This window comes from Ursus arctos, unplaced genomic scaffold (genome assembly GCF_023065955.2).
Source record: "Ursus arctos isolate Adak ecotype North America unplaced genomic scaffold, UrsArc2.0 scaffold_14, whole genome shotgun sequence".
Classification (NCBI taxonomy): Eukaryota; Metazoa; Chordata; class Mammalia; order Carnivora; family Ursidae; genus Ursus; species Ursus arctos.
Window position 1 is genome coordinate 39,386,110 of NW_026622808.1, and position 14,965 is coordinate 39,401,074.

The window sequence follows — 14,965 nt, forward strand, 5'->3', positions numbered from 1 at the left end:
ACGCCTGGCGACGATACCTCTGGTCATCGTGATCGATTCAAGAATGGACATGTGACCCCATCAAAGCCAGAGATGCAGAGACTCTTGCTGGCACTTTTGGGGAAAAGACGCTCAGCTCTTTGAAGTTGCATGGATGTGGGGGCAGAGCTGCTGCTGCTCTTTTGCTGCCATCGGACAAGAACCTACCTGAGAATGGAGTCAAGCCTCAGAGAAGTGGAGCCAGGAGATGAGGTACAAGAATTGAGGACCAGGGAACCATTTTGCACCCCAGGTCAGCTCCTGTCTGGAGCCGCTTGACGCCCTGGATTTTTCAATTACTGAGGCAATAAACTTTGTGTTTATATCAGAATTTTTACAACAGAATCGGTCCTAAATGAGATAGTGCCTTTCATCGCACAGCTATCCCTAAGTCCTTTTCCTTTCTTCTTGCAGCGTCCAAAACCTCTCATCCCTTAGATCCAGCTAAAGTATTTGGCTTCCTCATCCAGGAAACAAGCTCTGCTTTCCTGGGCTGGAAGAACTCTCTCCCTTCTTTGAATTCCCAGAACATTTTACAAGTTGATCTTTAATGACACATCCCCTACTCTACTGTATTCGTTTTTTCTTAGGTACATAAGCTTACCCCCCTGTAGACTACTGGCAACCTGAAGGCAGCGCTCACGTGGTCATCACCTTTTTATCTCCCAGAGCACACAACAAGAGGTTCTGGACAAAGTGGGGTCTCAATTCACATTAGCTGAATGGACAGATGAATCAGTAAAATGAACTCTGTCTCTGAGCGAGCAGTGCACTGTGGGAAGAAGCCAGCTTTGCTTCCTGGGAGGAAGAGACCAGACTGGTGCTAGAGATGTTGCAACAGTACAAGCTACCAAGTCGAGAAGGCGGAGGGGCGCCTGGCTGGCTGAGCAGGTTAAGCATCGGACTCCTGATTTCCACTCAGGTCATGATCTCAGGGTTGTGAGATCGAGCCCAGCATGGTGGGGGTCATGCTCAGTGGGGGTTCTGCTTGAGATTCTTTCCCTCTGCCCCCACCCAGGGCGCGCTCTCTCTCTCTCTCTCTCTCAAATAAATAAATCTTAAAAATTAAAAATTAAAAGAGAAAAGGTGGAGAAAGAGATGGAGCTTGACAAGAACACAAGCCAGGTAGATCCGGCACCATGTACAAAAAAGCTGGCAGAACTCAGAGGGCAAGTGTATAGAAAACTCCCTTGCTCACTCGAGGACTTCATTTAGCCAAGAATGTCACGAGTGTCTGGGTCAGTGACTTGTACAGGGTTTCTGAATTAGCTACCATTTACTGGGTGCTCGGTGCGTGCCAGGCACTGTGCTCAGCACTTCAAATGCATCGCCTCCTTTGGTTCACGGAGTAACTCGGTGAGTTATTCCTCCCACCTTACCAAGGAGGAGACTGGAGTGCAGAAAGATGAATAAATAGCATCTTGCTCAGTCACACAGATACTAAGTGTCAGATAAGTAGGATGAATGGGGAGAGAGAAAAAGAGGAAAAGAGAGAAAACTCCAGATGACTAATTTGCTTAATTTGTTAACTCTAAAAAATACTGGGAGGTGAAGTCAAGAGTCCAGGAGAAAGAAAGGAGAGGGGAAAACCACACGGCTTCCCTCAGGGTAAGGGGACAATGGGGGAAAGATCCATTTAGAGGAAGGTACGGCAAAGGATGATAAAAGTGCCCAATAATGAGTGAGATCTTTCTTACTCATCCGTGTGGAATGATTCCAAGGGGAAATTCAAATTTCAGAGAGTAGGGAGTTCGGCGTGAACTTTTATCAACAACAACAAAAGGAATTTGTCCTGGAGACTCTCCCTGCTGGCACCATGCCAGGACCCCTCTAAAAGACCAAGGTAATGACTCTTCGAGGCCCTTTAGGAACGAAGCAGTATACAGGAAGTGGAAGCAGTTCCAATAAAAGTTTCAGAAAAGCTTGGGAAATGAAATGAAGCGTAAAAAGAAAAAAGAAAAAGAAAGATTGTGGCAAGGGGAGGATGTGATTAACCATATCTCAAATGCTTTTGATAAGGGAAGGACAGAGGCTATACACACCGGAGGGACGCAGCAGGCGTGCTGCGGACATGGCTAGGCCTCGTCCAGGCTTCGCCTATCCAATAGCTTCACCTATCCGATCAGCAAAGATAAAAACACCTGATTCTGAGAAACAGACACGCACATTCACTATTGTTGGGGACACAGTTAAAAAATTTTTCTGGAGGCTGACTAGGTAATGTCTATTAAAATCCCTAAAAATAGCCAAATGGAATTGATGAAAGTATTAAAAGAAGGATCCACTGACCAAAAGGAATTTTTCTAGAAACGCAAGGGTGGTTTTACACTTGGAAATCTAGTGACATAATTCAAAGCAATGATAAGCTAAATATGAAATATAAGTCACATCATCAGCAATAAATGCTGCAAAGGCATTTGATAAAGTTCAACAAGTTACGATGTTACAAACTAATAGTCCACTTCTACTGAATTCTTACAACGTACCGTCGGATTGTCACCCTGTGAGGTCAAATTAACCATTTCATAGATGAGAACACTGGTAAGTGGCCCTGAACCCTGGAAACCCCTGTCTTCTAGACTGTTTTTTTTTTTTCATTTGTTTGTTAAATGTAAAATCTACACAAAAAGCTCCTATAAATTTATTTTTCAGAAATAGCCCAAAAGAAAAATGGGCTGAGGAGAAATACAAATGGCAAGCACACATACCAGAAGAACACAAGCTCACTAATAATAATAATTATATTATATATTTTATATGATATATTATATAATATATGCTATATATATTTTATTATTATTATGTATATAAATTATTATTATTTATTATGCTGGTCACCAAACAGTACATCATTAGTTTTTGATGTAGTGTTCCATGACTCATTGTTTGCTTATAACACCCAGTGCTCCATGCAATACGTGCCCTCCTTAATACCCATCACCGGGCTAGTCCATCCCCCCTGCCCCCAAAACCCTCAGATTGTTTCCCGGAGTCCATAGTCTCCACAAATTATTTAAAAAGGGGGGGGGTGCCTGGGTGGCTCAGTCAGTTAAGTGTCTGACTCTTGATTTCAGCTCAGGTCATGATCTCAGGGTGGGGGGACTGAGCCTGCGTTGGGCTCCATCCTCATTGGGGAGTCTGCTTGAGATTCTCCCTCTCCCTCTGCCTCTCCCCCACACACTCACTCACTCTCTCTCAAAAAAAAATCAGACTGAAACAATAAGATATGGTAGATCTATCAGATTAGTAAAAATTAAAAAGGGGTGAATGAGAAAGCCTCTCTCTCCACATCTTCATAAGCACTGGCTATTTTATGATTAGCTTACACAGTGAAACAAATAAAGCTCTAGAGTAATAGAAAGGCAACTGAACACGGAAAGGTCATATGCCTAATGTGAGTTTCCAAGAAGTGTTTTGGGGGCTCTCCCCACCTCTTACCCCCACAGAAATGGTAACCACACAGTGGGGCCAAGCTGAGTTGCTGGGGCGGAAAGACAGTGCCCTGAACATCCTTTATGTGTGTGTTTGGGCTGGTGGGGGCAGATTTCAAAGCTCTCAACTTTTCCCTGGTTTTAGGAGATAAGGGATAAGAAGCAACTGATTTTAAGACAATGGCCAGTTATTGGTAAATCCAAATCTCGAGTTCTTTTTGTGATTTACTACCAGTATTAAAATCACATGACCAAGTATGTGGTCTCAGAGAGCCACGAACCTAGAATCTTAAAAAAATATAAATGTCACATATTACTTGGACTTGGGTAAAGTAAAATTTTCACTTTCTATTCAGTACTTTAAAGTATGTGTTATTTTCAATATTCTTTCTTTTCTTTTAAAAATTTTATTTATTTATTTGAGAGAGAGAGCACAAGCAGGAGGAGGGGCAGAGGGAGAGGGAAAAGCAGACTCCGCACTGAGCAGGGAGCCCGACTCGGGGCTCAATCCCAGGACCTTGGGATCGTGACCTGAGCTGAAGGCAGATGCTTAACAGACTGAGCCACCCAGGTGTCCCTATTTTCAATATTCTAAAATTTCAGTTAGATTACCATGAAACTGCTAACCACATTGCTCAACTCAGAGACATTCAAGTGACCGGAGTGTTGCTAATCTCTCTCCAGTCAACCAAAAAAATAAAATTATCTGCATATATCTGTAAATAAAACATATAATCTTTTACCTGCAAAAAGTTCAACCGGGCTAGAAAATCTGTGATATAACTTGCTAGGGGTTTAAGACTTGGGTATGATCGTGCGGCCCATATTTCTGGAACCTTTCCAACAAGCAAACTGCCAGAGAGTGCCTCCAATGCAGAATCCATTACAACCACGCCCTTGATAGCCTTTTCAAGGTCCTGTAGAGTGTTGCGTATAGTTTTAATTAAGCTGCAAAGAAAGGAATTATGTCATCAATGTTCATGTGAGGGTAAATACCAACATACTGTCTTTCCAGAAGAAGAAATAGCAGAAATCTCATTCACAGCCTCATGGGAGTGTTTCACCAAATGGAGTCACCTCCCACTTGGTAACGGAAGGTACTTTTAGGTGATACTTGGATGAACATTTTTCATTGTAATCATTACATAATATAGAAAACACAATGAGCATATCAAAGTTGTTGCTTTCTGGGTATTATGGCTTAAGACCAGGCTAATTTAAGCAGAGAATGATTTTAGGAAAAATATCAGGTAAATAATGTTACAGGGTGACATGCAAATATGGAAAAAGTTATAAAGGTGTGATGCAAAAGGCTGAAAATTGTGAAATAATTCCTTAGAGCATAAAGCATATATTCATTGATATACTTGCAAATACTTTGCATCCCATGTAGGCCCAAACTGCTAAAAGCACTGTAAATGAGCTGAAGGTTTTAGACTAGAAGCCTAAGCAACTGACAGTATGCTATTACATATGAATACATATGGTCTTTGTATAAAAAATACTGAATTAAGGCATCACAGTGTTTTAATGTATTTTTAAGTGTCAAGTCCAGAAACCCAAATAAACTTGAAAACACTGTAGAAAATTCATATCAAAACAATTTTTCCATTCCTTGAGCCAGGATTGAATTGTAGAAAATTCAGTTCAAATATTCAAAGCAAATAATTTGTTCATTATCGTGAGGTATGTCATCGACCTCGGTTGCACTCAGGAAGAAAAGGGAGGTGTATATGCGTCAAGTGGCAGAATAATGACAAAAGACTTGTCATTGGTTCATTTGGTCTTTGGTTCCTGAGGAGAACAGTAACAGATGGGTGACAATTATGACTAATGAATATTTTCACCAGTAAAACAGATCTCATTTCCACCATCATTTTTGCATTCTGAAAGATACCTTCACTTCTGGGGCAGAAGATTATACAACTTTAAAGAGTGGGGATGGATCCTAAGGAAATGGAAGATTTTGATAATTTTTTCTCAAAATTTTAATTCAATACCAGTGTGTCTTTTTTTTTTAAATCAACTTTGGTTGTTTTCTGAACCACTGGGGAGATAGATTCTTACTTGTTAAATCTTTCCATTTCTTGTACTAACACGGTATTCATGCTCTCTTCATATCTCACAGGAAACTTCAGTAGTGCTAATTCAATGTCAAAATCATTTGGTAGCTAAGGAAATAGATTTTGAAGATCACGTATTACTCTCAGAATGGATAATTCATTTCGTTCAGCTATCACATCACTAGCAGCTAATCACATCACCAGTCAGTTACAATGGGCCAGGCATTGTGCTCACTGCTTTCCATACATTATCTCATGTAATCCTGACCACGCACTCTCAGGGGGCTGTTGTCATCTCCATTTTACAGACGAGGATATTCAAGTACAGTCGACCCTTGAACAATGCAGGGGTTAGGGTGCCGACCCCCCCACGTAGTCAAAAATCCATGTATAACTTCCACTCTCCAAAAACTACTAGCAAGCTACAATTGACCGGAAGCCTTGCCAATAACATAAACAGTCAATTAACACATATTTGGTATGTTACATGTATTATATACTGTATTCTTACAATACAGTAAGCTAAAGGAAAGAAAATGTTAAGAACTGGGTGTTATACGCAAGTAATGAATCATGGAACTTTACATCAAAAACTAGGGATGTACTGTATGGTGACTAACATAATAAAAAAATATTGAAAAAAAATCTTAAGTACATTTATAGTACTGTATTTATCAAAAAAATTCACATATAAGTATATCTGTGCAGTTCAAACCTGTGTTGTTCAGGGTCAACTATGCAGAGAGGTTGAGTAACTGCCCAAGGGCACACAGCCAAAAGGTAATCTGTTGAAATCCACAGGTCTCTAAGTGCAAAGCCCATGCTCTTTACTACAGGCTATAGCACTTTGCAGAAGATACATGTATTTCTGAAACGTTGTGTAATTTCCTTTTGTAAGCTGAATCTTATTTTTCATTGATAAAACTGATTTGCCATTTCCTAACTGTTTTATATTTATTTCCAGTCAATTATCAACTGGCTCCAAATAGTTTAGCTTACCCCACTTTCAAATAATTAACGTGTGACTGTAGCAGGGCTCCAAGGAATAGGGAGAGAGAAGGTGTCAAGTGTCTGGTTTCTATGAGGCACCTCAGAGATGCTTGAGAAATGAAGGGGGCTTTGGGACTGATAGTCAAGCCTCAAGACATTGGAATTCACATTCCTAAAAGGCAAAGAAGCTTCCCTGTCAGGGAGGTCCTGAACTAAGAAAGCTGAACTGCCCAGAGTGTCCCCAGATGAGGGTCCCTGAATGGTGCAAAAGAATTATTGTAAAGTCACAGTAAGTGGCATCACTCAAGGACTCTTTGGCTTAGCACAGGTCTCTTTCCCCAGATACATTCCCAAATGCCCCTGCCAGGGTAACTTCCTCTTAGGGACCATGTAAGAGCCACCATTCTGCAAGGGCGAGAACCTTCCCCCCAGAGATCAACCGCAGAAATAGTAAGCGGCCAGGAGTGAGAAGAGTCAGAGAGCAGAAGCAGTAGTCCGGGGACAGGGTGGGAGGAGGCTAGCTTGCTTTCACCCAGGGGTCGCGGGAGGGCTGCTCCCCTCTTTCTCCAGTGGCCGCAGCCAGGCCTACGGTGCGGAGGCTGTCCTTAGGAGTAGGGTAAGGCAAGGCCACCAACGCAGAGGAGAGGAGTGGTGCTGTCGTGGGCTTTCGAGACCAGTGGATCATGGGTCAGGCTCTGCTGCGTCAGAACCCCTGCCACTGATATATGCGGCTAAGAATTGCATTTACCCTGGAGGGGAATGGTGAAGATACGCGCTTGCGACCCTAATCTTTCTCAAGTTCCCTTAGTAGTTCTATTTTGAATTTAAGACACAAAAAAAGGTGAGAAGAAAGAGTATCATTCCGTTTTCCCGGGTAGGCTAAGTACTTTGGGCTACAGTATGAAGAAAACAAGAAAAAAAAACCTGTAGTTGCTAATTAGGTCTGATCTTACTCTGTGCCCCTCCCTCCCTCCGGAAGGTATAGATGAAAAGCCATTCAACCCAGGAACCAGCAAGTCCAGACCATTTCCTCCTGTTTTTAAAGAGTAGACCCATTATCTTTGTTTGGAAATGATAATAAGTCACATGTTCTTTAGCTCGTCCACAACTGGAGTTGCTAAGAACTTACAGCGTGCCGGGGCATCGTGCGGAGCGCTCTAACTTCATGACCTCTTAAATGTTCACAAGAACCTCATATGGTTGGTACTACGCTCGCCACTTTACAGATTGGGGAACTAATGCTCAGCCAGGCAAAGTTTTTCACTCGATGTCCTAATGCTGCTAAATGGAGTCTTCCAATGGTCATTTCAGTACCATTTTAATTTCTAGTATAAGCAACGTGTTTTAAACTAAACATTACCTTCTTGAGAATATCTTTGGTGATTTCTAATAGGGTCTGGTCGGCACTTCCCGAGGATCCTGTCTGTTTGGAGCCTCCCTGGGTGAGGAGCAAGGACTCAAAGAGGACTTTTGTTTGTTGCAGGTCTTTGGAAATATCAACATTTTCATGTAATCCAAATATCTCAGGGTGCTGAGTAAATGGAAGATTCTACCAGGAAACAGAAGAAGCATCACATTTCCACCGGCTACATTAATTCATAAGGTGTAAACACAGGCAGACCAAAAAGGGTTAAAAATCAACTACGCATTAAGCACCGAGGAATCAAACTCTTCCGATTTTCAGTAAATGGCCAGAAACAAAAGATACTGAAAGTGGATTGAAACCACACTACTTGCCTAGCTCTCTACATTACAGGGGAACATCTCATTATTTGCTTTCAGAAAAATTACACTTAAATCTAACCCTACTTTCACTGATATCGGTTACCTTAATGAATTCAATGTACTCATCGTAGGTGCCTTTGGCAGGTGCAAAATAGTTTCCACTGGGAGAAAACTTGTAATGAGGGTTTTCAATGATTTGTGGGTTATAAAAGTCAGCCAGCATGGTTAAGAGGAGACGTCTGTCCCAATCATCTGTCACCCTTCCTCCATAGTTACATTCGCCAGTCAGGTAGGAGATAGCTTCAAATGGAACTGTATTATATTCATTTATAAATAACTGAAACAAAGGAAAAATAAAATGAGAAAAACAAAGTTGTTTTTTTTTTTTTTTACTTTATTTCCATTTTAAAATGACATGAAATATCTGTCAATCATCTGTCTATAGGCACAGAAGTGGGGTTGAAAGAACTATCATCACAACTCACCTTTGGAAGGCTGGGATTGTTAGTGTTTATTTTACTTTACTTTTTTTTTTTTTTTTTTTTTTTTTTTTTTGAGAGAGAGAGAGAGAGAATGGGGAGGAGGGGCAGAGCAAGACAGAGAATCTTAAACAGGCTCCATGCCCAGTGCAGAGCCCGATGTGCAGCTCAATCTCATGACCCTGAGATCACAACCCGAGCTGAAATCAAGAGTCAGATGCTTAACCAACTGACTGAGCCACCCAGGTGCCCCATTAGTGTTTATTTTAAATTACTTCCAATTTTAGGGCGGGGGGGGGGAGGGGAATAATCGTGTATTGCTTCTGCAGTAAGAAAAACATTTAACAAAAAAAGATGACATGAAAATTACCAAGGCTTTTTCATATGAATTTGAATAAACCTTATTTTTAGAGCACTGGTCGTTAATTGGGGCAATATTGTCTCCTAGGGGACCTTTGGCAATATCTGGGGACATTTTAGATTGGTGGCCGGGGGTGCTACTGCCATCTAGTGGGCTAAACCATGCACAGGCCAGCTGCCCACAGCAAGGAGCTATCTGACCCCAAAGGCCAACAGCGCCAAGGCTGAGAACCAGGTGCCTGACTTAGGGACTGTTTGCAATGTGATGAAAACAAAGCAATCCCAACTTTTAGTGCCAAAGCCAGGTTCACACAATATGACACCATTTACAATAATAATAAAAACTACCATTTGCGTAGCTTTTACATTAACTTACTCATCCCCCAATAACCCTGTCAAGTAGGAAGCTGAGTCTGGGAAATATGAAATGATTTGAAGGCCTGGGTTTCTTTCTTTCAGTCCCAGATCCTTTACTTTTTCTCATAGACAGAAAGTTTTGGTAGTATGTATTGGGATGGTATAAGTTACTGGATGAGAACTTTTCTGGCCCTTGAAAATTACCTAATAGTGCAGGAATTAAAACAGAAATGATGCACAGTTAAGTAAAAATTTTTCCAAATTCTCCAGAGCCAAGTTAAAAGAAGATATCATTCTTTGAGATTCCCATATTTTCAGGAGAAAGAGAAGTATCAAGACATATGAGCAGGAGACAGAGGGAAGATCATCTTTTGTGGTGAGATAAGTTATTTGTGAAAGAGGAAAGTTTCTCCCTTTGTTACCTTTGGGGGAGGGAAAGGTATGTTTAACTGTGTTCCCCCCTTTCCCAAAACAGAAGGAAGAGACCCCAAGAGAAATTCATGTTAAATTTGTGGCATATGCAAGACATAGAGACTAACAGCTCATTCTTTGGTTGTCTATCTACTTAGCATAAGTTCACTGATCTGCCTTTCTGGAGGCAAGAGGTAGCGTCCTGGTGTGACCAGGTGAAGACGGTTTAAAGACTGACCCTCTCTCAAGTACCCAGTTCTTGATGATAGAAAAGAGGATTTAATCTATGCCTCCAGCTCCAGTGTTGGGGTGAGGAGGGTTGATGACACCAGAGGCTGCAGGCTGGGGCCTGGCCAGAAGGTGGAGAATTCTCAGTGGACTGGTTATCTGCAGTAGGATGATATTAGCAAAATGGTCTCCAAGCTTAGGCTGTAATCAACTAAATGGTTCTTAAAACAAATGTTTAAAATCAATGCCATTTTGTCATGTAATTCTATAAACACCAATTTCATCAGTTGTCCAAGGATTTTCAAATTGACAGGTTTGTTCCAGTTAAGGTTTCTACCTTGTTTAGAGGAAAGAAAAAGAGTTGATAAAATATCAAAAGTTCCTGTAAAAATTATCAGTTATGGAATAAGCATGATTAACTATTCATAGCCTTATAAAACCCCACCTGAGTGAAATCTAATAGTGCCCATTTGGGCTTTATCAACACTTGCCATTTTCCTTTATGAGGTCCCATGTCGCAAAGGCTCTTGTCACAGCAAAGAAGCAGAAATATAGTAATACTCTGTGGTTGTCCAGCTGGATTAGTATATTTGGTAAAATATGACAAATAATTGGAAAAGTATTGGAGTTGGACAAACTGGAGTTCAAATCCTACCTCAATGGGCAAGCTCACTTCTTAGCTTTGGTTTTCTCAAAAATAGGGATAATACCAACCTTACAGGGTTGCTGTGAGGACTAGAATTGATATAAGTAATGTGCGTAGTTCAAGGTGGGAGTTAGGAATTTATAGCAGAAGTTATTCTTTGCGGGGGGAGGGGCTGCTGACTATCTGAATGTCTCACTTTGTGAGTCTACAGAAACTGGAAAATCCAGACTTTCCTAGCCTCCTTTATAATTAAAGCTTAGAACTGTGAACTAGACTTTGAACTGGGGTGTAGTGCACAAAAAAGCAGGAATAGCCAAGAGTCTTTTTTGATGACATCAGAGGGCCTGTAGTGGACCAGAGTCTGTGTGGCACATATGGGAGCTGTGGTGCTGAATATTCAACCAGGGTTGAGGATCTGCTCTTACCAACACATGGTGAGTTCTAGATAGGACTCTAGATGCCTTGGCTATCCAGACATCTTGGTGATGCTATGATCTACGCAAATATTCTTTCTATATATTCCTTTTCTACTTAAAGTAGGCAGCCTATTTCTTTTGACTGATAGAGCTAAATTGTAGCTTTGAGCAGAGGAAGAGAGTATAGTAAGGATCTATATAAGGCCAACGCTTGAGGAGGGCACTGTAGAAAGACAGAAAGAACGGGGGTCCTTGATGACAACACTTGCCCAGTCAAACCAACTCCACAGCCTGTCTTCCCTTTGTACTACTTTTTTATATGAGATAATAAGTTTCATTATGATTTAAGCCAGTTTGAATCAAGTTTTCCATTACTTACAGCAGAAAAAATCCACAGAGATAGTGCTTTATAAACCACGGTTATAATTATTGCTTCTGTCTACCCACCTACTAGTGATGTTGGGAGGATTAAGCATATTTTAAGCAAAGGGAGTTGTCTAGGGCCTGACACACAGGGATCCTCCAACAGTGTTAATTTCTTTCTAATTTTACCTGTAGTTGTCGAATACTGATGCGTAAGTCTGATTCATTAAATCCATATGGAATATTCCAGCCAAGAGGACCAAATTTCTTTCTCTCTTGTACAAGGGCATGAAAAAAACAAACTCCAAACAGCAACTTTTCCCATGTCTTGAGTATAAAAATTACACAACAAGAAAAAATTCTGATCAGATTTCCATCAGTTCAGAGGGGAATCAACAATCTTTTTCATTATAAGCTTCTATGATCATATATTTCTGTAAACTTCTATTTAAAAAAGACACGCTATCTAAAACAAGGCATACTATAAAGAGTATTAATCTTATGACTTAAACCCTCCAAAGCTAGACGAACTGCAATATTAAACTTTGTTAAAATGCAAAATTCTACCATTTGCCAAAGTACTAGCTACTCATACTTTGGTGTTGTTCATAGATATTTACAACTTCAATACTTATAAAACATTATCCTGTAGACTCACTGGCATATGCTCAAGACTACAAGTGTGACAGCATAATTATGATGATAGCAATAAATCCCAATATATAGTTTCTGATTTTATGATTTTTCATTTGGAGATCATTTTTGAAACCCTTGTTTATTTACTCTGTCCTGGTATCTTCATATGTGTGACATGTATGTCAGAAGGGATTGGCTTCTCACTGAGCCTGTGTTAATGCCCTGGAGGATGGCCACCCATCTCTGAGGATCCCCCCATGTAAGTTTCAAGTATGCTACCTTAATGGTTTTTTTTTTTTTTTAAAGATTTTATTTATTTATTCGACAGAGAGTGAGACAGCCAGCGAGAGAGGGAACACAAGCAGGGGGAGTGGGAGAGGAAGAAGCAGGCTCATAGCGGAGGAGCCTGATGCGGGGCTCGATCCCATAACGCCAGGATCACGCCCTGAGCCGAAGGCAGACGCCCAACGACTGAGCCACCCAGGCGCCCCTACCTTAATGGTTTAAATTAGATTGTTTCAAACAGTTCCAAATGTAGTAAAAATCCATCCAACTATCTTCATGTGATGTAATAGAAATTATTTCTATAATATTAAAATGCAAGTACACCACGGCCTTACTGAATAACTATATTCTTGAAATGTTGTACATAAATTAAAGCATATTTTAAATATACTGGGTGAAAGCTGTGGTGAAACATTTAAAGGGAAACCTTTTGGCAATGAAAACAATAACCTAATTTACATGTATTTTCCACATATTTTCACCCAATAGGGTTTCCTCAAAGAGATCATAATCCCTCCACATTTTTGGTCTGTGCTTGTGGGCCAAAAATGCTTCTTTGGTATCAGAGAAATCTTGGGATTTCTTGCAGGACCTCAAACCCTCAATGGCGATCAGACACTATACCACCGTCTCCATTTTATTAAGCTCTCTTTCTAGCTAAACCAACAAATATCCTACTTTTCTCCCAGAATTAAAAAAAAAAAATTATTGCTTAGAACTAGGGGCACACGGAAAGCAGAGAGAAACTAGCTGGCTTCCAAAGAATTCAATTCTTTATTTTCAATGCCATTCTTTTTCTAGCTCAAACAGGCAAATATGACAAATGGCATGTATTGGGTGAGGGCAGGGGATGACTTTTCCTTGGTGTTGATGTTTCCTTCCTTGTGAAGAGACCTCAGTGTAACACTTCTAGATTCTCTCCAACCTTGTATCCACTGCAGAAGGGAATAACCTATCTGGTTAATAAATTTGGGGAAAGTTAACCTGATATACTTTGCTCAGCTTTTCCCTTTTCTGTCTCAGAAGCAAGCTTTTCTCAGGGAAGAAAGTTTTCCTCTGTTCCTGAGGGTGGATAAATCTGTTTAATTCTATTCAGTGATACGAACCCCATTTGTTCACAGATATCAACGACATCTTCCAACCTAGTCTATACCGGTCATTAAAGTTATAATCTGGTTCCCTTATGGTTACACGTTTTCCTGTTTCTTAGTTGGTAAGAACGCCAGCAGGAAAAAGGAGTGCTATTTATTAGGACTCCTAAGTCTCCAATACCATGTGCAAAACTGTTTTACATGGGTGCACTGAAAAGCATGATTAACTATCAAAATGGTATCACTAGAACTTAAGTTCCATGAAGGCAGATTTGGGAGGTGGGGGTCTATTTTATTCTCACTGCTTTATATCTAGTACCTAGGAGAGTACCTAACACACATTTTGTTGAAAGAATGAATGCATGATATGAAAACAGATCGCTACTCTTGGGTCTTCATCAAAGTTGTTATTGGATTTTGGTTTACGAACTAAGACACGTTCAGTCAACAGACACCTATTGGAATGTCTGCTATGTGGGAAGCAGAGCACAAGCTGCTGCGAAGAAAATGATGAACGGTATGGGCGCAATATCTACCTTTTTAGAAAAGGCCTAAAGTGTAACATTGTCAAATATTTATATTCCCAGATTTTCTCACTATAAGAACACGTTTGAAAAGCTCCAGAGGCTGAACATTACCAGTTCCTTTCCCTGGCATCCACCAAAAAACTGAGCATCAGAAATTGGGTCAGTGAGGTAAGACTGAAGGAGATTTAGCCGAAGACCCGTGGGAGGCTCATTAGTCATTTTCACTCCATTCTGCAGGATGGTTACCGGGAACTGAGACAGAAGAAACAGAGCATTACTCAAGATAACCAGCTCGAGTCCTAAAAATGCATATACTAGTGGGTTAAAATAGGTAAAAAGAGGACTCCAGAAATATTTTTAAGACCCCTTAGGTGAAGCATTTAAAGCTTGATTAAGACACAACATAAGAGATAACTGTAGATAACATAAGAATAAATGTACTGAACTTCATACAAAATAAACATACTTTCGGAGATGGGTAACTTGTGAGCCAAAGCCTAAAGGACGAGTTACAGACTTCAGGGGTAAAATCTTCACATATTTTTTCCAACATGGGCATCCAGGAGACAGCGAGGTGACAGTTCTGTAGGCACACCCAAGTTCCTTCTTCTATGGCTGCTTTAATCATTTTTGTTGCAATTGGTCCTTGTCCTTGTCCCAGTGAAATTGCTTGAAATTTATTTCCAGACATAGCTTTATCATTTGCAAATTTCAGCAGGCCTAAGAGAGCACACACACACAAAAACCAGTTTCATAGTTACTCTAAAATCATAAAATATGCCTTGTGTTTCAGTGTGCAGGTACTTCACTGGAAGATTCCAGTTACTTTCCCTTATGCACCTCAGATTTACTAAGTGATCTACAATCATATAAGAAATGGCCATTGATGAGGCACCTGGATGTCTCAGTCGGTTAAGCATCTGCCTTCAGCTCAGGTCA

The 14,965-nt window shown here is 40.6% G+C and overlaps 1 protein-coding gene across 1 annotated transcript in view; it reads right to left on the bottom strand.

Moving 5' to 3' along the window:
• Positions 1 to 14,965, bottom strand: part of DNAH12 (dynein axonemal heavy chain 12) — a 199,297-nt gene that overhangs the window by 4,692 nt on the left and 179,640 nt on the right. Inside the window, exons 64-70 of the mRNA XM_026501080.4 lie at positions 14,493 to 14,746; positions 14,138 to 14,278; positions 11,677 to 11,814; positions 8,331 to 8,564; positions 7,863 to 8,051; positions 5,517 to 5,620; positions 4,193 to 4,397 (exon numbers count right to left, since the gene is read on the bottom strand). Coding sequence (XP_026356865.3) covers positions 4,193 to 4,397; positions 5,517 to 5,620; positions 7,863 to 8,051; positions 8,331 to 8,564; positions 11,677 to 11,814; positions 14,138 to 14,278; positions 14,493 to 14,746 — 1,265 coding nt within the window. The remainder of the gene's footprint in view (positions 1 to 4,192; positions 4,398 to 5,516; positions 5,621 to 7,862; positions 8,052 to 8,330; positions 8,565 to 11,676; positions 11,815 to 14,137; positions 14,279 to 14,492; positions 14,747 to 14,965) is intronic.